Source organism: Hyperolius riggenbachi, chromosome 6 (assembly GCF_040937935.1).
Source record: "Hyperolius riggenbachi isolate aHypRig1 chromosome 6, aHypRig1.pri, whole genome shotgun sequence".
Classification (NCBI taxonomy): Eukaryota; Metazoa; Chordata; class Amphibia; order Anura; family Hyperoliidae; genus Hyperolius; species Hyperolius riggenbachi.
The window spans coordinates 294,464,438-294,487,075 of NC_090651.1; the positions used below are offsets into that span (position 1 = coordinate 294,464,438).

The following is a 22,638-nucleotide window of genomic DNA, read 5'->3' on the forward strand; positions in this document are numbered from 1 at the left end:
GAGAGCATTGGCCAGGAATCGAACCCAGGTCAACTGCTTGGAAGGCAGCTATGCTCACCACTATACCACCAACACTACATGCTGAAGCCAGCCTAGCATTTACCATTGCAATATACCCAAGAGAAAAATGAGCCAGACTGAATGCTTAGTCGGGAATTTTATCAAGGCTGGTAAAAAGCAGGCTGAGCAGTGAAGAATGAAACAGAGAGCAGGGTAGGTGTTTTCTCTAATGTTCCCACTGATATATATGGTAAAATACATGAGGGTGCTTTGTCTCTGGTTCACTTTAAGGGAGAGGGATATGGAGGCTGCAATATTTATGTCCATTAAAAAAAATTGGCTATCCTGCTGATCCTCTGCCTTTAATACTTTTAGCCATAGCCCCTGAACAAGCATGCAGCAGAACAGGCGTTTCAGATCTGACAAGATTAGCTGCATGCTTGTTTCTGGTGTGATTCAGATACTTCTGTGGTAGCCTGCATCCAATCTGCATTCAAATTTTAGATTAGGGACTAGCACATAAATTAGCATTTAAATTTGCATAATTTTGCATCTGATTTGGATTCAAGGCGTGTATTTAGCCCTTGGGGGTCTGTACACGCACCTTGATGGTTTATAAGCCAGTTGCAGCCTGTGAGCGCTGTCATTTTTGTTTGTCTGTGATTCAGATACTTCTGCAGACAAATAGACCAGCAGGGCATCCAGGCAACTGGTATTGTTTAAAAGGAGATAACTATGGCAGCCTCCATATTCTTCTCATTTCAGTTGTCCTTTAAAAGCAAAAAATATGGCAGCCTCTATATCCCTGCCACTGCAGGTGTCCTTGAACAGCAGCAAAACAATGCGTATGGGCAATGCTGCTATGTACCCTCCATTCATTCATGTGGAATATCATTTTTAGTCCACCACAGTTAGGAGATTCACTCTACATAAAAGGAAAGAGGTCCAGACTATGTGCTGCATCACAATTCCATTTTTATTGCATAGGTCTAATTTTTTAATATTTTCTAATGAACATACAATGAAAAGCTTGCTGGCAATTCATAGTATTACACATTGCATTAAATTTAAGACATCAAACAATAATGTGAAAAATTAGATTAACGATGCTAACGAACTTCCTAATATCAGTAGTTCAAACTGGCTTTATGGACACAAAAGTCACCCACACCAATTAAAATCAAACATATTCTCAAATTAAATCGGGTCATTATGAGTAAATGCAAAGCATATGCAAGTACATAGCATGCAATTATAAAATTAAGATCCTTTTCAGTGCCTAAAGACAATAAACCTCTCAAGCTGTGCGTTCCGATGTCTTCATAACATTCCAAATGGGAATAACCAGTCTATATGAGTGCATTAAAAAGGGGCAAGAGGAAATTTGGGTATCCAATTTCAGGTAGAATATCTGTAAATTTTACTGATATTCTATGTTTTAAAAGTGTAAATTCTAGTAAAATATTAGTAAACAATATAAATATTTTACTGCAACTTAACCTGACACTATTGTCAAGCAGAACGCTCCCTTACCGAAGCCTAACCTTATTCAGCCCCCCCGCCTCGCCTAACTTTAACTGTCCCTTCCACTCCTGGCCCTTAAAAACATACCCCTCCATGCCTAAGGTTAAGCTCCCCCAGACCTAACCTTCACTGACCCCCGCCGCCCATCCGCCTCTATTACAATAATGTTGGGACGCCACCATAGTTAGGCTATAGTGTAAAATTTGGGCGCCCAGATTTCGCACTATAGTCACAATTTATAATGGCGCCTACAGCGGCGCCAAAGTTTCATCCGATAGCGGGTGCCAAAATTTGCTGCTTGGGCCTATCCATTAAACCCATGACAATAATCATACATGTATTGTAAGTACACAAAGTAAAACCATTGTATTTAAGGCAGAGTAATAGAACATTCAAAGTGCGGCATTATTGCTGTACTGTAGAACAGGAATATTTTACAGGATCACTACATACATGATAAATGCTGGTTGGACTCCAAGCAAATTTGCATTGTTATTTTTGAATAGATGATCATGGTGCATGCTTTGTCGTTTTCCTACAAACTATTCCACTCGTTGCTTTGATGGGATGATCTACACAGTCATTATGGATGCATTAACTATCACTTAATATTTGTTTATTATTTAAAGCCCATCTGTGCCTAAAGTTCACCCAGGCAGAAGATTAAAATATTAACCACGTATAAAATCCTTTTACATGTTCAAAATGTGCTTCCAACTGCAGTGCAGTGCACTTTCGCTCCTCTCTGGATTTAGGTGTTGAGAGCCACTTTTGAACATAAGGCAGCCAAAGTAGGAGGAGCACCAGTAGGTGTTTGTAGATAAAAAGCTAACACCATGTACAGTTTAACCTTTATTTATGTGGTGGTACATAAGACTGGCTCATTTGTTAGTTATGCTTCAGCATCTTATCCAATGACCAAGATCCCTCTACCTATTTCCCGACAGGAAACTTGTTCCTTATCCTTATGGAGGGACAATGCAGATCGGGAGACAAATTAGAACTTGAGGAATCCACCACCTCTACCACTAAATAATTTATCCGAAAAGGGGTCCAATGAAGAACAGCTGGTGACGAACAAGTAAAATCCATGGAGGCCACCAGCTTACAAGATATACAACAGTTATTCTCCTAGATATGTGGGAGCGATCCATGCACATGGGGCTGCAACATACAGCCATGTCTTACTCGAGGCAACCTTAGCGTTAGTATCACATCGAAAGGACTAGGTTTTCAGTGAACATCCATAATTCTCTTATGGCAGGTGTACTCCAAAGGTCCATTGGAGAGGTCTGGGGCCATCTTCACCTATTATAGGAGCTACACCAATTAAAGAGACACTGAAGCGAAAAAAAAATTATGATATTATGATTTGTATGTGTAGTACAGCTAAGAAATAAAACATTAAGATCAGATACATCAGTCTAATTGTTTCCAGTACAGGAAGAGTTGAGAAACTCCAGTTGTTATCTCTATGCAAACAAGCCATTAAGCTCTCCGATTAAGTAGTCGTGGAGAGGGCTGTTATCTGACTTTTATTATCTCAACTGTAAGTGAACTGTTTACTTTTTCTCTGCTAGAGGAGAAGTCATTAGTTCACAGACTGCTCTGAAAGAATCATTTTGAATGCTGAGTGTTGTGTAATCTGCACATATTATAGAATGATGCAATGTTAGAAAAAACACTATATACCTGAAAATAAAAGTATGAGAATATTTTCTTTGCTGCTAATCTTCTAGTAATTATTCATAGTACACAACCAATTCACTATATCATATATTTTTTTTCGCTTCAGTGTCTCTTTAAAGCATATTAAAACACCCATATTTATGATTGCTCATGGCAAGCAGTTGTCACTGAAGGGAATATCTGTAAATATTTACTTACAGTATATTGCCTTTATATGCTCAGTATATGTCACAGTTACTTCACAACTGATTGTTGATGGCCATGCCAGTGAATGCAGAACAATGGGCTAAAGAGCAGACCCAAATACTTGTGTGGTCATTTACATACATAGAATGTTAGCAGCAGCTCATTCGCATAATGACTGGTTTTGTTCCAAAATACAAAACAAAATGATCAATGCAAATATGGAGAGGAGAAAGCACTTGAACAAAATTCAGCAGGGGTGGATACTGCCACACTGGGCTTACCTGCAGCGTGCTCCAATGGTAGTCCACGATTTCAATCAGAGGAGGAGGAGAAGGAGATGGGCACAGCTGCTAAAATACCCTTTATTGTGGCTGGGTTGACACAAGCTTACAGCAGTGGTGGTGGTGGGGGGGGGGGGGGGGGGGAAGGACAAGTCTGACAGCAGTTTCGCAGGGACTAGCCCTGCTTCATCAGAGGAAGCAGGGCTAGTCCTTGCAAAACAGCTGTCAGACCTAGACACATTAAAGGGTATTTTAGCAGCTGTGCCCATCTCCTTCTCCTCTGATTGACAAAACAGAATGAGTCAGGATAGAAATAGGAGTGCTACAGACTTGTTTCTAAGGGCCCATTTCCACTATGGCAAATTCACGTCCATTAGCTTTCATGCGAATTCGCATACGCAATGCATTTAGTGTACCTGTTTCCATTACAGGCTAAAATCGCTTCCCCCTGCAGTCCCCCAAAAACGGCCGTTTCTAACAATTTTCCACACAGTTTAGGCATATTTTTTTTAAACATGTTTTCGCATGCGTATGTCAATAGTGGTGAATAAGGATTGGAAAATAAAAACAAAAAAAGAAATTTTTATGCATGCAAATTTGCATGAAAAAACAGCCGCATATGCATGCAAATTCATGTACAGAAAATAGTATGCAAATTTGCTTGCTTGCAGTGGAAATGAGCCCTAAAGGAGAAGCATCCAGGGCTTATCTTGTCCTTGCCTAGGTAAAACGCCATTGACCAAGGTTGGAGAGGCATCCAGTGATTAGTCAGGACACCTCAACCCTCCTCAGAGTCAAAAATTCTCACAAGATAAACAACTGCACTAAAAATATTATTACTGGGCAATAATATTTTTGCCCAGGTTTTTGACAGATTTGCCTTAAAGGATACCTGAAGTGACATGTGACATGATGAGATAGACATGTGTATGTACAGTGCCTAGCACACAAATAACTATGCTGTGTTCCTTTTGTTCTTTCTCTGCCTGAAAGTTAAATATCAGGTATGTAAGTGGCTGACTCAGTCCTGACTCAGACAGGAAGTGACTACAGTGTAATCCTCACTGATAAGAAATTCCCCTTTTTATCTCTCTCTTGCTCTCAGAAGCCATTTTCTGCTAGGAAAGTGTTTTATAGTTGGAATTTATCAGTGAAGGTCACACTGTAGTCACTATCTGTCTCAGTCAGGACTGAGTCAGCCACTTACATACCTGATATTTAACTTTTTCAGGCAGAGAAAGAAAAAAAGGAACACAGCCTAGTTATGCGTGTGTTAGGCACTGTACATACACATGTCTATCTCATGTCACATGTCACTTCGGGTATCCTTTACCTTTCACTTCAGCACTATAGAGCTGGCCAGTGGAAGGTGGCTGGCTACTACACTATCTTCCCCAAGTATGGGGACTTAAAGAAGAACTTTAGCGAAAAGGGGACACAAATACATTGCAAAGTGAGAAGAATTTAAAAAAAATCAAAAAAAAAAAAAAAATCAAGAAATGTTGCCAAGTAACTATTGCCATGTAATTTGTTCATATCGCTTGATCCACAATCAGCCTGAATGTAATCATCTTTACTAATGGCAGACACGCAAAAAACAAACAGCACCAACTGCCATTATGTATAACCACATCTCCCAACAATGCAATATATATATATACGGGTGATACAGGTTGCTCGTCAGTTGGAAAAAGCTGTTTCCCACAATGCAACAAGGCTCACAGACAGGAAACTGTCATGACCTAGGTTCTGACATCACTGTGGGAGGGGCTTCAACACAATATCATCCATACAGACCCCCCCCATATGATCTATTTGAGAAAAGGTAAAGATTTCTCATGGGAAAAACAGGTATCAGCTACTGATTCGGATGAGGTTTAATCCTTGGTTACAGTTCCTCTTTAAAATGTGCACTGAGACTGTACAATGCTCCTCCTGGGCCCAGTTTCTTCAGCTCTGATTAAACTCACTTGTCAAGTTAGCTTTGCTTAGTAGAAATTATCCAAGTTAAAGTAGTAATTTTAGGACACTGTATTCTTTTCCTGCCAGGAATGGCTTGTGACAGGAAGTCTGCTACACTGTTATTACACTGAATTAGCTAGACAGGGGAAGCTTTTAGCTAGAAAAGGCCTGATAACAGCGCAGTTATCTTTCACTTGGCTACAGAAAAAATGCAAATGGAGGGATAAACATCTCACAAAACCCCCAAGTACATTGCCTACATATGGACATGATGAAACCACCATTCAGTCTTGCAGATTTATGCAGTACTTGACAGATATTGAGGTGCCTTTGTGGCTCTAAGAGCCTTTAAACCCATTGTATATAGACGGTAAGTATATTTTTATTTTAGGAAACCCTCCACAGCTAACTAGCCAAGTACCTCATAAGCCCCATCCCCATACTTCCCTTCAGTGGTCCTAAGATTCGAAATGGTAAATGAAGTGGGCAAGTGGCATGAGCACCACACCTCTCCCAGTAGTGACCAAGAGAGGCCAGGCCGCTGCAATGACAAGATGACCCAAATTAAATAAGCAAACCATGATCTGGATGGAAGCACCATTGTCCACAATGGCCCAGGTGAATAAAACAGTGAGCAGATGAGGGCCCTCCTTAGTGGTAACTGTCCTGAAATGATTTCCAGCACTTGTTTACACAGTAGGAGAAAAAGCACTACATCTGGCTTCCATCAAACTTTCTAAACATGAATAAAAAATTCTGTGAAGTGTGGAAAACCTTTAAAGGACAACTGAAGTGAGAGATATATGGAGGCTGCCATATTTATTCCCTTATAAGCAATACAAAATTTCCTAGCAATCTGCTGATCTTCTGCCTCTAATACTTTTAGCCATAGACCCTGAACAAGCATGCAGCAGATCAGGTGTTTCTGACAGTAATATCAGATCTAGCTTAGATTACCTGCATGCTGGTTTCTGGTGTTATTCTGACACTACTGCAGCCAAATAGATCAGCAAGCTGCCAGGCAACCGGACAGGAAATAAATATGGCAGCCTCCATATTCTTTTCACTACAGTTGTCTTTTAATGAGCAGTTCACTCTGAGCTGTAGTTGACCTCAGGTTGACTTTATTTTCCCAAGTCAAACATCCACTAAGAAAATTGCTTAAACTAAAAAACAAACTTGCCAAATGACATTGAACCATTGGGAAACATGCTAAATGTTGACCTGAAGCCAAAGTTTCACTAGCACTGATGGTTTAGGGTAGGAATGTCAGACTCTATTCCTCAAGGGCTGAGGTCCTCACACATTTTTGGTTTATATGAATTGATGGAACTGAATCCGGAAAGGTGCGGCTCATCAAGCAGAACATTTCTCCATTTCCTCAGCCCATCCCGAACACTTGCATGGATATGGCCCTTGAGGATTGGAGTTTGACACCTGTGGTTTAGGGAATTAGGTGGTCCTGTGTTATAGCAAGACACTTGGTCATCAGCAGGGTTGTCCATTACGATATTGACCCCATCTATTACACTGAATGAGTTATTACACACAAACTGAGGAGAAATGTGTGCAAGTAGTGTATTACAGCAATTCCTTACTGGGAACATTAGACATTTATTTGTATGGAATGCATGATCTTACTGTGCATCAGCTGCTATGTGTGGCACTACATATCCCACTGCTATGCATGCAGGATTAACAAGCACTTAGTGCGCTTACAAAACAGTCTGAAGATCCCAAGCAGACAATCACATTTCACCAACCCTGCACTTATGAGCAGACCAGGATAACATTACTGCAAGTTCCTGAGGCACAAATCTCCTTAATGTCCGATAGTTGTGACCTTGGAAAGCAATGGCTGGCAATTATGGATTCTCAAATATTGCAACTATTGCACTCTTAAAGGGAATCCGAAGCAAGAATAAACGTATGATTTAATGATTGCAGAACAGCTAAGAAATAGAACATTCGTAGCAAATGGGCAGCACGATGGCATAGTGGTTAGCACTCTCGCCTTGCAGCGTTGGGTCCCCTGGAATACCAGCCAGTTCATCATTTGACAGGAGTTTGTATGTCCTCCCTGTGTCTGCATGGGTTTCCTCCGGGCACTTCAGTTTCCTCCCACATCCCAAAACCATACAGATAAGTTAATTGGCTTCCCCCTAAAAATTGTCCCTAGACCAGGCATGGGCAAACTTGTCCCTCCAGCTGTTGAGGAACTACAAGTCCCACAATGCATTTGCCTTTAACAGCTGGAGGGCCAAGTTTGCCCTTGCCTGCCCTAGACTATGATACATACACTACATGATAGATACAAAGACATATGAGTCTTATATTGTTTCCAGTACAGGAAGCGTTAAGAAACTTCAGTTATCTATGCAAAAGAGCTTCTCTGAGCTCTCCAACCAAATTTTAGGTGGCTACAGTGCTGTTTTCTGAAGCACTTATCTCAACCTGTTTCTCACGGTTTCCTGTTTGTTTAAAGGATGCCCGAAGTGACATGATGAGATAGACGTGTATGTACAGTGCCTAGCACACAAATAACTAGGCTGTGTTCCTTTTTTCTTTTCCTGCCTGAAAGAGTTAAATATCAGGTATGTAAGTGGCTGACTCAGTCCTGACTCAGACAGGAAGTGACTACAGTGTGACCCTCACTGATAGGAAATTCCAACTATAAAACACTTTCCTAGCAGAAAATGGCTTCTGAGAGCAAGATAGAGGTAAAAAAAATGGGAATTTCTAATCAGTAAGGGTCACACTGTAGTCACTTCCTGTCTGAGTCAGCCACTTACATACCTGATACTTAACTCTTTCAGGCAGAGAAAGAAAAAAGGAACACAGCATAGTTATTTGTGTGCTAGGCACTCTACAAACACATGTCTATCTCATCATGTCACTTCGGGTATCCTTTAAGGTTTTTCCTGCAGGAAAGTTCAAAGGGTCGTTACCTGCTAGTTTCATAGTTTAAAGAAATACAGAGTGCAGCTTGTAAACTGCAAATATTAAAAACTGATGCAATGTTATAAAAAAATAAAGCTATATACCTAAAAATAAAAAGAGACTCTTTTCTTTGGTACTAATGTGATAATGAATTACCCATACTACACATATAACTCATATCATACGTTTTGTTTCGCTTCAGTGTCACTTTAAAGAAATAGTCACCGTTCGAGATGGCCAAGACATGCTAATAATTTTGGGTTGCATGCAAATTGAATGGAGATTGTATAGTAAAGGGCCTTTAAAGAACCTATACCTTATGAGTATGCGGATGTAGATCTTTACTATACGTACTAATGAGGTAGTACCAACCTTCCAAGGTGCTCTTACATCAAATCCTACACTTTTCTGGACTTTAAAGTAAACCCAATGCGAATTTAGTGGTTTACTATATCAGAAAGTGTTCTACTCAAATCATAAAGTGTACTGTGGCACTCTACCTTAATTCAGTCAATATTTGAGAGTTGTTTTTTTTTCTCTTAAAAGTGACCCTGCGCAGTAACTAGAATAAAAAATGTCACTTACCTTGGGCCTCCTCAAGCCCACTGTAGGCCGCGAGGTCCCTAGGCGTCGTCCTGGCTCCTCTCCTGGTCCCTCCCGTTACTGGCGACACCCGGGCGGAGTGTTGAGCGACTCTTCCTGGATCTTCACGCCGGCCGGCGTGACAGGTCTGCGCATGCGCGATTTTCTAACTCTAAACCGTGCATGCGCAGACCTGTCACGTCGGCCGCTGTGATGACGATGAGCGTGAAGACCCAGGAAGAGTCGCCCGGCCGTCGCCGGTAATGGGAGCCGCCGGAGGGACCAGGAGAGGAGCCAGGAGGACCCCGGGGGACCTCGCAGCCTACGGTGGGCTGGAGGAGGCCCAAGGTAAGTGACATTTTTTATTCTAGTTACTGCTCAGGGTCCCTCTAAATGCTTCCTCAAGCTAGCACAGTGTCTAAGTTCGATTAAAATGCACATTGTTCAACTATGAAAGGATCTGCCTGCAATAATTATGCAACAGCTCACACAGGAAGCATAGATCTAACCAGTTTATGCAAGTACAGTACTTATAGTGTGCTCCTCTGTGCAGCATGGAAGATGCTATAGCGTTGCAGCCATGCACAAGCAAGTCACATGTGACAGACAATTCCCTCAGTAATCAGGCAGCAGCTTACACAGGAAGCATTGGTCTCATCAGCTGGTGCTTTTGAGGTAATCTGTGCAGGCCCAGAGTAGCGTGCAGATAGCAAGCAGGCTACCATTTGCTGCCAGCCCATCCACAGACAACAGCTCATGGGTCTCAGAATGACATATGACGCATATGCCCGCCCACATTCTACTATAGCAGAATACAGGAGGGGCCAAAAAACATCTGTACACTTATAATGGTGCTTGTCCGTTGCTTGGACATTAGTTTATCATACCAGAATGTTTACTATATTCGTTTTTTTCCCCAGAACTTTCATATGTAGCTGTAGGGATGTACATACGTCCCACTTTCTCAACAAAAGCAGGCAGCCCTTTCAAATAAACCATAAAAAGGAACCAACAATCATGTCAAGGACCAGACATGCCGGCAATTAGCTCAGAGCAACAAACCTAATGTGCTAAAATCACCACCACACAGCAACTAACGTGCCTGATCAACCTGCTCCTGTCAGAAAACAATCAACATATATGGAGAGGTTTCCTTTTTGTGGTGAGCAGGCTTTTACTGACATTTTTTCACAATGACACAACCTTCAGGAATGCAGCCGAGGCTAAGCAATGCTTCCTTTACCAAATCCAATTCTCAGTCTTCTGGAGACACTAATTGTGCTTCAGACACAATGCAAGGCATGAATAATGCATCCACATCTGAGCTACAGGCTGTTTCATTTTTCCCCCCTTTGGCTGGTATGTGAGCTATGCTGTTTTCTGTGCTAAAGCCATCTGTAAGGAGCTGAATTTAAAGGGCGAGTAAACCTCAAATGACAAAAGAAAGTTACAAGAAATAGTATATATAAAAGATAAAGAAAATATACTGATAAATCAGTTGAATCGCCTCCAAAATGGTCCTCAGAATATAGTGGGGACATTAGAAAAGGACTATGGTTTTAATTAGACTGAACTCATCTGAAGGACAGTTGGTGACATAACTATATACTCTGTAAAGCATTGTAGAAGATGTCACAGCTATATGCATAACAACAAAAAACATTAGAGATAGACGGGGTGGAGGAGCCCAAAGTATATGGGTGTAAAAGTTTAAAACATAACGTGTAAATGAGAGGTAATCGCTATCCTCTCCAGAAGATACAGAAACCAGTTAAACTGGAAAAATATTCAAAAAACATAATATACTCCTTGTGCTGCTAAGGCATTTTTTTTTTATTGACCTGAGGAAGCAGGCCATGACCTGCAAAATGCATAATTGTTTGAAAAATATTTTTCCAGTTAAACTGGTGTCTGTATCTTCTGGAGAGGTAAGCAATTACCTCTCATTTATGTGTTGTTTTAAAGTTTTACACCCATATATTTTGGGCACCTCCACCCCACCCTTTTATCAGTCAGCACTCCTTTGGAGATACAAGCTTTACAGTTTTCTGGAAAGTGTATTGAACAGACGAGCGGCCGTCCAGTATTCGGTAGAGCCAGTAGCACCGAGCGGGACGGTGAATTTCCCACAGGCTTATGCGGTGGTTGCAAGAACTGCAACCCACCTTTGTGAGTATAAAGTCATATACTTTCATCCCCCTATACATAATGATATTGCACCATTGGTCTCCTGATCTCACTATTTCTTGTTTAGGTGCTCTTGGTCCCCACAAGAACCGCCGAACCCCATCTACAGTCATTAGAGATGAACAAGTTGAGGAATGAGCTGTATTTCCCCTGAAGGTGGCGTATAACCAATTTAATAATTCAAGTGCTGCTATTCACCTAAAGGAAGTTAAGGACTGTGTGAATGTTCTGCACCAACTGACTTGTGTAACACAATTGGCACAGAACATTCGGCTAAAGCAACAGCGACCAAAAAAACACATCTGGAAATAAACATAGCAGAAGGCGAATATCCGTTATGATTAAAGTGAGGAGATAAGATTGTGGGAAGTTATATGTGAAAATTGGGTTTAGGTTAGGGCTAGGCATTAGGACGAATTGTGTGTTGGGAATGGGAGGGGGCGATTTAAATCCTGAGGAATGACTGAGGCATTAAGCTTTCGGTGGGGTTAGGTATCAGAAGGAGAAGAGTATTGCTTGCAAGCAAATTTATGCAGCTCGAAAACAGACCAATAGATTTTCCACCTTAGCTGGAATTCAACTGGTACATTTTCAAGCAGCATAGAAACTTGCATGCAAGATCTACACAATCCTGTACCAATGCACAACGATTTGCAACTCCTTGACTATCCCTAGGAGATGGGTATGCCAACTGATGTACACTAATCACTACTACTGTGTTTTTTGTTGTTTTTTTAACTACACTTTTGATCAATTGCCATCATTTAAAATTGTTTAAAGTTTTTTTTTTTTTTTAAATAAAAAACACTGGCCTTTTTCACTTCTCTAACAGCTGTGTATTGTAGAATGCATGTGAATGATCCTTCAGTGGACTTGTCTTACTTTATGCACTGAGTTACCTACATGGAATTGATGAACTTATGCTGCTGAGCTTGGACTAATACAGATTGACAGGAAGTTATTCTAAAGGTGGCCACACACCATACAATAAAATTATCCGATTTTACAGCAATTCGATAAAAATGATTGTATCTCCCGAAAATATCGAGAGCTTTTTTTTCATTCGACTGAAAAATACGATCGGATTTCCCGTTTTTTTCAATTTAAATCGATCTGGAATGCCAGATATTTCTTTTCAATTTTTTAAAAGATTGTATGGTGTGTGTGTTAGAGTGTCAATTTATTAATATACACATCCTAGCAATTTTGTCAGAGTTTCCAATCAGTTTTATCATAATTGGGGAAAGATTAAACATAGGTGTGTGGTACATTGCTCATATTTTTGAAATGTTACAATCAGTCAGAAAAATTGATTGCAATTCTTAAATTGAACAGATATTTAAAAAAATTGTATGGTGTGTGGCCACCTTAACTGGTTAAATTTCATGCTGCATATACATGAAATCGGAATGTTAGGAAAAAGAAATTTGCTTTTCATTGAACATCCCTACCTGTGGCGTACTATGAGCATTGAACTCACAATGCCAGTACTTCCAGCCCAGGCTGTTAAAACGAACCTCTCAAGAGCATTGTTCCCTGGATATCACAGGTTGACCTCCATGTCTCCATTGTGTTATACAGCTACCTCTGCTTGCATCATTCATTCTCTTTAGCCATGGAAAAAAGTCCCGGCTGGATGCTGCTATTTACTGTAGTCAAGTTAAGCTGGTAGAGCTGTATGACTGCAAAAAATGATAGTATATATATATATATATATATAATATATATATATATATATATATATATATATATATATATATATATATATATATATATATATATATATATATATATATATATATATATATATTATAGAACTAGCATGACTGTTCCCTGCAAACCTGTAGTACACTTCCTGGAGATCCCCTTTAACATTAGCAGCTTCGATAGACTTATCTAGTTTGAGATAAGTGCACTGCTTTTGTCTTTAGTCGGCAGAACCCGTCTGTCCTGTAAATTCTTGGGAGTGCTTTGAGCTCTCTCTACTAGCAGAAAATATAAAAACTGAAAGCAGAAGTCCTCTATTATTGTCTCACACTGCCCCCTAGTGACAAGTGGCCATAAATACATATTACAGCAGTACTAATTAGAAGCAGGAAAATAAATAAAAAATGTGCCAAAAAGAAATTGGCCTGGAGCACTTGCAAGCCTCTAAATAAATAGTCTGCTAAAGGGTTAAAAGACGTACAATACTCCAGGGACTGTCTTTGAAGCCCAAAATGTTATAATATACCACCTGCAGTAGGGATATGAGCAATGCACATTTGGAGACAGGCTATTCTGGAAACCAGATGCAACACAGATTTGTACCAGCACAAAATGGCTCATCACATTAAATGCTATTTGCACAGTCATTGATCTGTAGACATGGTAATTAAGCGTTTGGCCACTTTAGAATTATATGTAAAAGCAACAGGACTGCGAGCAAATAGTTGGCTGACGGCAAACATTCTGAGATTTTATCCAAAGAATTAGTGCACTTCCCTCTCTCAGGAAGGAAACAGGTGTTTCCAACAGAAAGTCAAGATAATTACCATTTCCAAATGGGGTTCCCCTGCGTTAGAAGAGATTCTGAGACTGGATGCTTTTTAAATCAAAACAACCTGAATAAAAGGCTGTCAAATGATCATTGTGTACTGAAGCGCAGATCACATTTCCATGTGTGAGAGTGTGTTTAACCAATGCCAAATATATCTGAAGAGGGAAAACCTGGCAGCTGTGTCTTATAGAGAGCACTGATGGGACAAGGTCGTAGCGAGGTGACTTGTGGTCTATGTGCTACCGGTCCATAAAAAAAACAGGCTAGAGGTTATTGTGAACAATGAGATGTTAGTTTTGGATATAGATCTATGGCTGCATTTTTACAAAAGTTTAAAAGTCACTGTAAGAATGGGCCACGTGCCCCCCAGATAACATGCAGATCAGTTGTTTTTCTAGTTGAGCATTGGCACCTCTGACACCTGTCCTTTGACCGCTAAAATATTTTTAACAAAAAGAAATGAAAATAACGCAAACCTTTACTCAAAGTAGAACTTCAGGCACAGACAAAGCACTTCTGCGAGGAGAGAACATTCAGGTAGGTACACACGCAGCACAACTACTGCCAGTAGCAATCAGGACTGTATCCCTAGGGCAACAGTTCTAAACATGAACTCATACAAATGTATCCCTTGGCAACAGGTGAGCAACTCACACTGTTGCTATGGAGAGGGGAGGAGGGACAACAGCTTGGCGCATGATGGAGCGGTTTTCTGCAGGCGAAGCAAGGAGGGAGACCATGCACTCACCCAATGCGGTTAAATGGTGGGCTGGATACACTTCTCCCCGATCTCCTTGGTAACCTGTTAACATGCTAGGTCGCCTCGGCCAAGTTCCATATAACATGAATGAGGCTTTATACTTGCCTCCCACTTGCCTCCCCAAGGAGCCTTCCAATGGTCCTGGGTCCTCCTCTTTAACTGGGATCCCTTTTTTTTTCCTCCAGACACCATTGGTTCACCTTCAAGGCTCTATAGCAGGGGTCCCCAAACGTTTTGGGTCGAGGGCCGGGTCAACGTACTTCAGACTGCTGGGGGGCCGGCATATACATAAAATGATGTAGAAGTCTTTTCGGGCCAGACAGTGGAGCATACCTAGGTGACAACATGCAGTGAACAGCAGTGTCACCTGCTGTGGAATTTGATTGGAAACCAGCAAATTACTGTTTTCTGGCTTCCATGTGGATGGGTGGTGCCAGCACTGCTATTCTATATGCGGACCACCAATATTTAAAGATGTATTTGACCACACCTATAAGTAATACAATTTGTGTGTGGGGGGGCCGGTAAAAAAAGCCTCAGGGGGCCACATTCGGCCCGCGGGCCTTAGTTTGAGGACCACTGCTCTATAGGATGCCAACTCCAAGACTGCAGCAGAATTCTACCCCTTATAGGTAGCTGAACAATGGGATGTTGATGGAAGCTGCCCACACTGATAGGGCAGCTGAATAATTACCACTAAAGTGTCCAGAAGCTGTGTGCTGTATGGGCCTGAAGACTATCTGTAAGAGTGGCAGCAATGTCAAGGGAGAAAAGAGGGGTTCCAAAAACCTGAAGATTGAACTGGGGACCAGAGGGAGACCCCCAGGGAAGATACTGCAAGTATGGTATTTCCTACAAACTTATTTTTTGTACATTTTCCCCAAAGATGAGCATTAATACATACTTCTTATAAATGACTGACTACATCTGAGATAAAAGACATGCTTACCACAGTAGGTTTTATCTACAGGTATTTCTTCTATTTTACTGATTTCTGTTGCTCATTTTTTTTTTTTTTTTTTTTACTGCAGGGAACTGCTATCTAGTCATTGATGTCTACATTATGCACAAAACAGGGAGAATTTCCTGCATTTAGCCTGCTATGCAGTTACCCAAGCCAGGCATCTGAAAAAGTTAACAGCTACAACAGAATACATTACAGCTGGTTGATTTACGCATAAGCCCACCCCCTCACGCAGAGAGCGCATTGGAACATGGCAACGAATGCAAAGCTAGCTCTCCTTCCTCCAGCTTGCATCTTTGCTTATCCCTGCAGCTCCTGAACTTATCGCTAGAGGTGCCAGCTCACCGTCATGTGACCAGTGAGCCTTTAGCTCTAATGGCCAGTTCAGAAGCTGCAAGGGACGCAGAGGTAGCTACACATCCATCAGCACGCTCTAACACGCGCTCTGCATAGGGGAGCCGCACACACATATATATCACCCGCAAATAAGCCGACCCTCCCTACTTCACAACCAAACTTTCCATGTAAAAAGTCAGCTTATACAAGGTGGAAACTGGGGGCTTAAAATATCACAGTTATTATGAGGGAGCAGGCTGGTGTTGTACTTTGTTCCCTGGTTGAACTCGATGGACGTATGTCTTTTTTCAACCCAAATAACTATGTAACTATGTAGCTGGTGAGCTGGATCAGCTACCAGATATTTTCAGTTTCTTATCCCAACTTCTCTGTGTGGAACTAATGAACCTAGCTGGAAAAAGTTATGCTCATCGCTTAGGACAAATACATAATGGAGCATTATAAAATTACTCCAATCACTTTAAATCTACAGATGTAAGAGCTGCTTAGCAGTCTTCTATATGGCTAAGAAAATAAGACATTGCAGCTTTACAAAGTGCTGAAATAAATGTGCAACTCTGCCCTTTATTACATATCACTGCAATGTGTATGCATTTAATACATTAACAGGAATGTTCTAACACTTAACCCTCTGGGCGATACAATTAGATCGCCCAGGAGGGGGCGCAGCACTTTAAAAAAAAAAATATTTTTTAAATCATGTAGCGAGCCCTGGGCTCAGAGTAAGCAGGAAATCCCGTTCAGAACGGGATTTCCTGCTGGGCTTCCCCGGTCGCCATCGGGCGGGATGACATCACCGACGTCATAGGGAGTCCCGATCCACCCCTCAGCGCTGCCTGGCACTGATTGGCCAGGCTGCGCAAGGGGTCTGGGAAGGGGGGGCTGCGCGGCTCGGCGGCGATCGGAAGTTACACGCAGCTAGCAAAGTGCTAGCTGCGTGTAACAAAAAAAAAATTATGCAAATCAGCCCACCAGGGCCTGAGAACTCCTCCTGCGCGACATACCCCGAGCTCAGCTCGGGATTATCGCCCAGGAGGTTAATGCCCTAAGAACTCAGGTTATAACCGTCTTGTAGTCAGCAGTGCAGAAACGTACAAAAGATGAAAAAAAACAAAAACATATGTCTTCGATGCAAAATTTCCCCTTAGGATTAGTTCTACAAATACAAGTAGGTCCCGACTTACGAACACCCCATTTATGAACAACCTGCCGATACGAATGGCCTTGAAAGTATGAAATCTGATTCTGTGGGAAAAGGAGAATTTTTTTTTTCTTCAAAAAGACCTTGTAATTTTTCAGAAAATCAATTAAAAAAACAAAAGCAAAGAAAAAATGGTTTTGAAACCGGTAAAATTACATTTTGCTGCACTACATTGAAGGCACAGGGCGACAGAAGTGAGGGCACAGAGGGGGAATCTGAAGACACGGGGCAAAAGAGGAGGCACAGGCGACAGAGATGGCACAGTTTTTTTGCTTCTGGACATATTCAGGTTAAAGTGTACCAGAGCTGAACGAATAATAAGAATGGATACTTACTCGGGGCTTCCTCCAGCCCCATAAGCATGTGAGAGTCGCTCGCCGTCCTCCCGCAGTCTGCCCTGGTAACAGGCTCAGTCACGTCAGTCATGGCCTTCTGATCACGCGAGGACCCAACAGGCTCAGTCACGTCAGTTGTGGCTTTCTGCACACGCGAGGATCTCCCGTGCATGCGCAGAAGGCCATGAATAAGCTTGTTACTCGGGTTAAGCGGCTGAATGGCAGACCGCAAAAGGACGGCAAGGCACTCACTTGCTTATGGGGCTGGATGAAACCCCAGGTAAGTATTGATTCTTATTTGTTCAGCTCTGGTTTACTTTAAGAACTAACCTACACCGCCTTTCTAGTTCCTTAACCAGGGACTAAGACTTAGTCCTGATGCATAAACTGTGCCCCCCCCCCCCCCCCCCACACACACACACACACACTTTCTCTCGCAATAATCTGCTTATATTGAGTAAGACCAGTGCCCAGTATTTCCATCACCAATATCACTGGAGAAGGTGACAGTTAGCCAATGGGACCACAAAGAGAGGCAGACAACTCTGGCGTTAATCTCACATCAAACAGTTGAGCCTAGGTTCACTTTATACAAAATCTCCCTGGGACCGCGCAAGTACAAATCTAATATTACATATTATTGGCGACAGGTTTCAAGGTCCCCGCTGTGGTGACAACCGGGCGATGGGAACAACTGAAGTGAAGGAGGAAGTGCTTAGCACCATTTAAAACTCACTTTAAAAGAGTCAGCTTACCACTATCTGACATTTTAGTTAGAAGTGTCTTTAGAAGCAGCCACTGGCTGTTAACACTTATTGTAATTATGGATGTAAAACTTCCCTTAGAGTTCTAGACTCTGCATCACCCAACCCCAAACCATGGTGACTCACTACTTCCATTGAACTCTGCATGGATGAAAATGAGTAGCAGAACAGGGTATGTGAGTCCACATCGTGGATGCAGCAAGTGCACAAGGCTAGGAATCTGCACTCCACCAACACCAGCCCAATGCTGAAACAAACTAGCAACCAAGCTATGCATAGAGATGCATTTGGTAATATTAGATACAAACAAGGTGTGTTACTTGATACTAGCTGTGCAAGCCTGCGGGAAACTGCCGAGCTAACAGGGAGGAAAGCATTACTGGAGAGAATCAGAACCATCCATACAAAAAGGTCCAGAAATGGTTGTCTTATTTTCCTAGAGAATGGTGAAGGCAGCTAAAACAGAAAAGAATCATTTACACCAAACATGGCTTTGCCTAATGCACAGCAATTTTCAGAGTGATTGAAATACAAAACAAAAAGTCACATTATGATATTTAACACAAAGGACGCAGAGTTCTGGTTATTTGTGCATTTTTATTGAAGTAACTTTAATCTTTAAAGAGGAACTCCAGTGAAAATAATGTAATAAAAAAAGTGCTTCATTTTTACAATAATTATGTATAAATGATTTAGTCAGTGTTTGCTCATTGTAAAATCGTTCCTCTCCCAGATTCACATTCTGACATGTATTACATGGTGACATTGTTACTGTGGGCAGGTTATGTAGCTGTTTCTAGCTGTTCTGGCTGTTACAGACAGCTGTAAACAGCCATTTCCTGTCTGTGAACATTGTTACATTGTGGCAGTTTGCCCAGAGTACCGCGATACCCAGAGCTTCTTGTGGGAGGAGTTTCACCACAATATCAGTCATACAGCGCCCCCTGATGGTCTGTTTGTGAAATAGAATAGATTTGTCATGTAAAAGGGGGTATCAGCTACTGATTGGGATAAAGTTAAATTCTTGGTCGGAGTTTCTCTTTAAACCCTGAACACCTACAAGTATTTATTTATTGCTGAGTTCAACTAAGCAACTCCCTTTAACGAAAACGGTTAAACTTGAGTGTTAGGCTGAGTTTCCTGCATGCTAATTTGGATATGATTTTACAGCCTATTTATTTATTTTATTTATTTAGTGTATTTATAAAGCGCCAACATATTACGCAGCCTATTGAAATCAATAGGCTGCATCCGAATTCGCATGCAGGGGGAGAAGAAAAAAAACAAACGTATGGTTAGCAGCATAATATCTCATTACGTCTTCGACTCCCCATAGCCATGCATGGCGGGACTAGAGGGTTTTGGACGCATTCTTGCCTTGTAATGTGCTTGCATTGCCTCTCCAAAAGCACATGCCGGCACAAATGGAAACCTAGCCTTACAAATGAATTGAAAATTAGATTTCTCTATGAAATTAGTGAGTAATTAGATGTTCTTCCCAATCACTTTGGTGGGAATCTTATTCCTTTACAGATACATATTTGATATAACATTGCAAAACTATACCAAATAAATGAGCTTCAGTAGGTTGGAGCGAACATAGTGATAACTGTAGTAACCCCCAGTGGCCAATAAGAATTTATATTTTTAATCTGCTGTCAATACAATTACAACTGATTGGCTGCTGTGAGTTACTGTGTAATGTATATCAGGACTACCCTTTGCCCTGTTTTAGTGGCATAGACGTATGTATTTTTTGAAATAGGGTAATTGAGAAGGGGTGGAACTATAACATGGCAAACTCATATGGACTCAACGAAAGGATCTAAGCTGTTTTCAGTAGTTGGAAAGAGTTACATATTGTTAGGTTCTTCCTATTCTCTGTTTTCCCACTGAAGTGATTTCCTCTCACTTCAGTGAGACCTTGAAGACTCTTCAGGGCTTTGAGTAGGAATTCTGATGACAACATGAACTACTTCATAGAGGTTTAAACTCTAGCCCATTCTACAAAAATGCTTTAATTATTGTCAGGGCAGAAAGTGATAAAAATTCTTCCTGGGCAAATACAGAGACTGCAAAGCATGTCCAAGAAGGTTCTAACCCCTTTCCATACCTTACAAAACAAAATTACATTCCTTGGCTGGACATTACCTTCAAATGAGACATCAAGGCCCGAGGCGGACTCCCGGGGGGACCCCTCCATAGCAACCGCCGACCCTGCCAGGTTGTTGGTCACTGCACCAGTGCATGGCCGTGCCGCTTACAGTCAAAGTACTGTGCTTGCTACAGTGGGGACCCCAGTGCGGAGCTGCGGCAAGGGACGCATAGGCCTACAGGGGCTGGATGATGCCCCAAGCAAGGAGATTGATTTTTTGTTCTCATTTTCCCTGATATTTCCTTTAAGTAGAAACATGAACAATGTGAGCATAGGGTGTTAGTGCTGATTATCACAGCAGGACAAGTCCAAGAAACCAATGATGCTAATTATCTGCTGCCACCAACATGCTTTTGTTATCAATGGATGCAGATCTTCTGTCACCTTATAGATGCATGCAGCCTCACAGATGGGACTGAACAGCACCAGAATACTGTGTCTACTATATCTATTCTTTCAGATCTGAAGATTTTTCTCAGCCTACATCTCCAAACACAACAAAAAAAAACAGTATGATGGCAAACATATTCAGAGCTCAGATGGAGGTCAAAACGTACTGTAATGCAGATAATGCCAATAATGAACCTACCTTTCATGTCATGAAACTGATCCTTTATCTTATAAAAGGATATTTACAATTTAGGAAACTCATATAAACAGTAAAACTGCAAGAACATTGTTTGGAGCAAGCAAATCTATTTATGCGCAGTCACAATAAAAAAAATAAGTTGTCTAGGGTTTCTTCCTTGCAGACTTACATTATCATTTTCCACCGACTCACACATCCAGATCATGCTCCAACTGGCGACTAGCACCAGCAAAAAAACGAGGCACATGCTAAAAAGTCTGTTATAAATTCTAAACAAAAGAAATTACTTGAATTCTACAGCTATCAAAGCGTAGCTAAAACTAGAGGGAAAGATGCATTGCACAAGACCATGAGCAATAAAGGCCTAGAAGGCAGTCATCCGAACTTTACTAGACCCGCTGATTAGATTTCCAAGTCCTCTGTGGACTTGAGCTTGAACTGGACCATATTCAACCCTCTCCCCATCCACAGTAAGGATTCCCTTTCTCGTGAGAGGCTCTAAACGGAATGCTTTAACTGGAATGTGAACAACATATGGACTTTCCATTTCGATATGCGTCCCCTTCTCCATGGACAAAAAGAGTCTAACAAGAGTTGTTCGGGAGATTCCAGCCTTAACAAAGAATAAGTGAATGAGTCCATCATCAAAGCGGGAAAACGGTGCTGTGAACAGGTCAGCCCCAAGATGAGTCTGATAAATACCCAACACAAGAACAAAGTCCTCTTCCACTGTAACCCAGGACTTGGGCAAAGGTTGACCCAATGGAGGGAGAAGATCATCCTTGGGTCCATTTACATGGCTGTTTACAGAAGGTCCCACATCATTTGGCAGCATATGATCAGGCTCAGACTGGTCATCAGGCACAGAGTCAAATGAGAACCGTGAGGTGTGCAATGCTGTTGGTGAGCCCGGGGAAGGTGAAGTCTCGAAGCTAGGTAACTCACCTGTTTCAAGTGCAGCAGAGCTTCGTTTACACAAAACATTACGCTCCTCACAGAGACCCATATCTGAAATGGTACGATGTAGCTGAGATCGCTGTAAAGGAGCAAGGCTTCCATTGGGGGACAAAGTGATACTCCTGCAAATTGGACGGTGACCATCAAGGACTGGCAGATACGAAAGACGACCTCTATAAGTGCGCAGTGAAGCAACCCTCACCATTGTCCCTACAGTGAAGCGGGCAGAGCCCATATGTCTGTACTTTTCACTCTCTATGTCCACATCAGAGATGAAGCCCCAAGCAATACTCAGAAAAGAGAAACATCGAGTTCCAGAGCAGGTTGTCACAGAGACGAGGTCCATAGGTGTAACTGTACCACGGCACAGCAGCAAGATACAGTTAAGTAGCAGCTCTGACCCCATTGCTTGTTCAAACCTAGAAAAAAATAAAATAAAACAAAAAATATTAATTGGAGGAACTGTACTGAAAACCTGATTATCCTGAATAATTTACTGCAATCAAATATAAATCACTACAGTGCCTCTAATCTTTTTCTTTGGGGGAGAGAAAATGTCTTTATTGAAATAAAGACAGTGGTCCTTAAAAGTGACATCTTATGCCATCATTTGTGCTAGAGAGATGGTTCCCATTTATGCCTATGGACCTCTACAGAGAATGCCAC

The 22,638-nt window shown here is 41.6% G+C and overlaps 1 protein-coding gene across 4 annotated transcripts in view; it reads right to left on the bottom strand.

The window, feature by feature from the left end:
• Positions 1-18,906: 18,906 nt before the first annotated feature.
• SPHK2 (sphingosine kinase 2) overlaps positions 18,907-22,638 on the bottom strand; it is a 71,800-nt gene continuing 68,068 nt past the window's right edge. For all 4 annotated transcript variants that reach the window (XM_068241082.1, XM_068241083.1, XM_068241080.1 and 1 more), the window contains one exon: positions 18,907-22,391. In XM_068241082.1, coding sequence (XP_068097183.1) covers positions 21,380-22,391 — 1,012 coding nt within the window. In that variant the 3' untranslated portion in view covers positions 18,907-21,379. The remainder of the gene's footprint in view (positions 22,392-22,638) is intronic.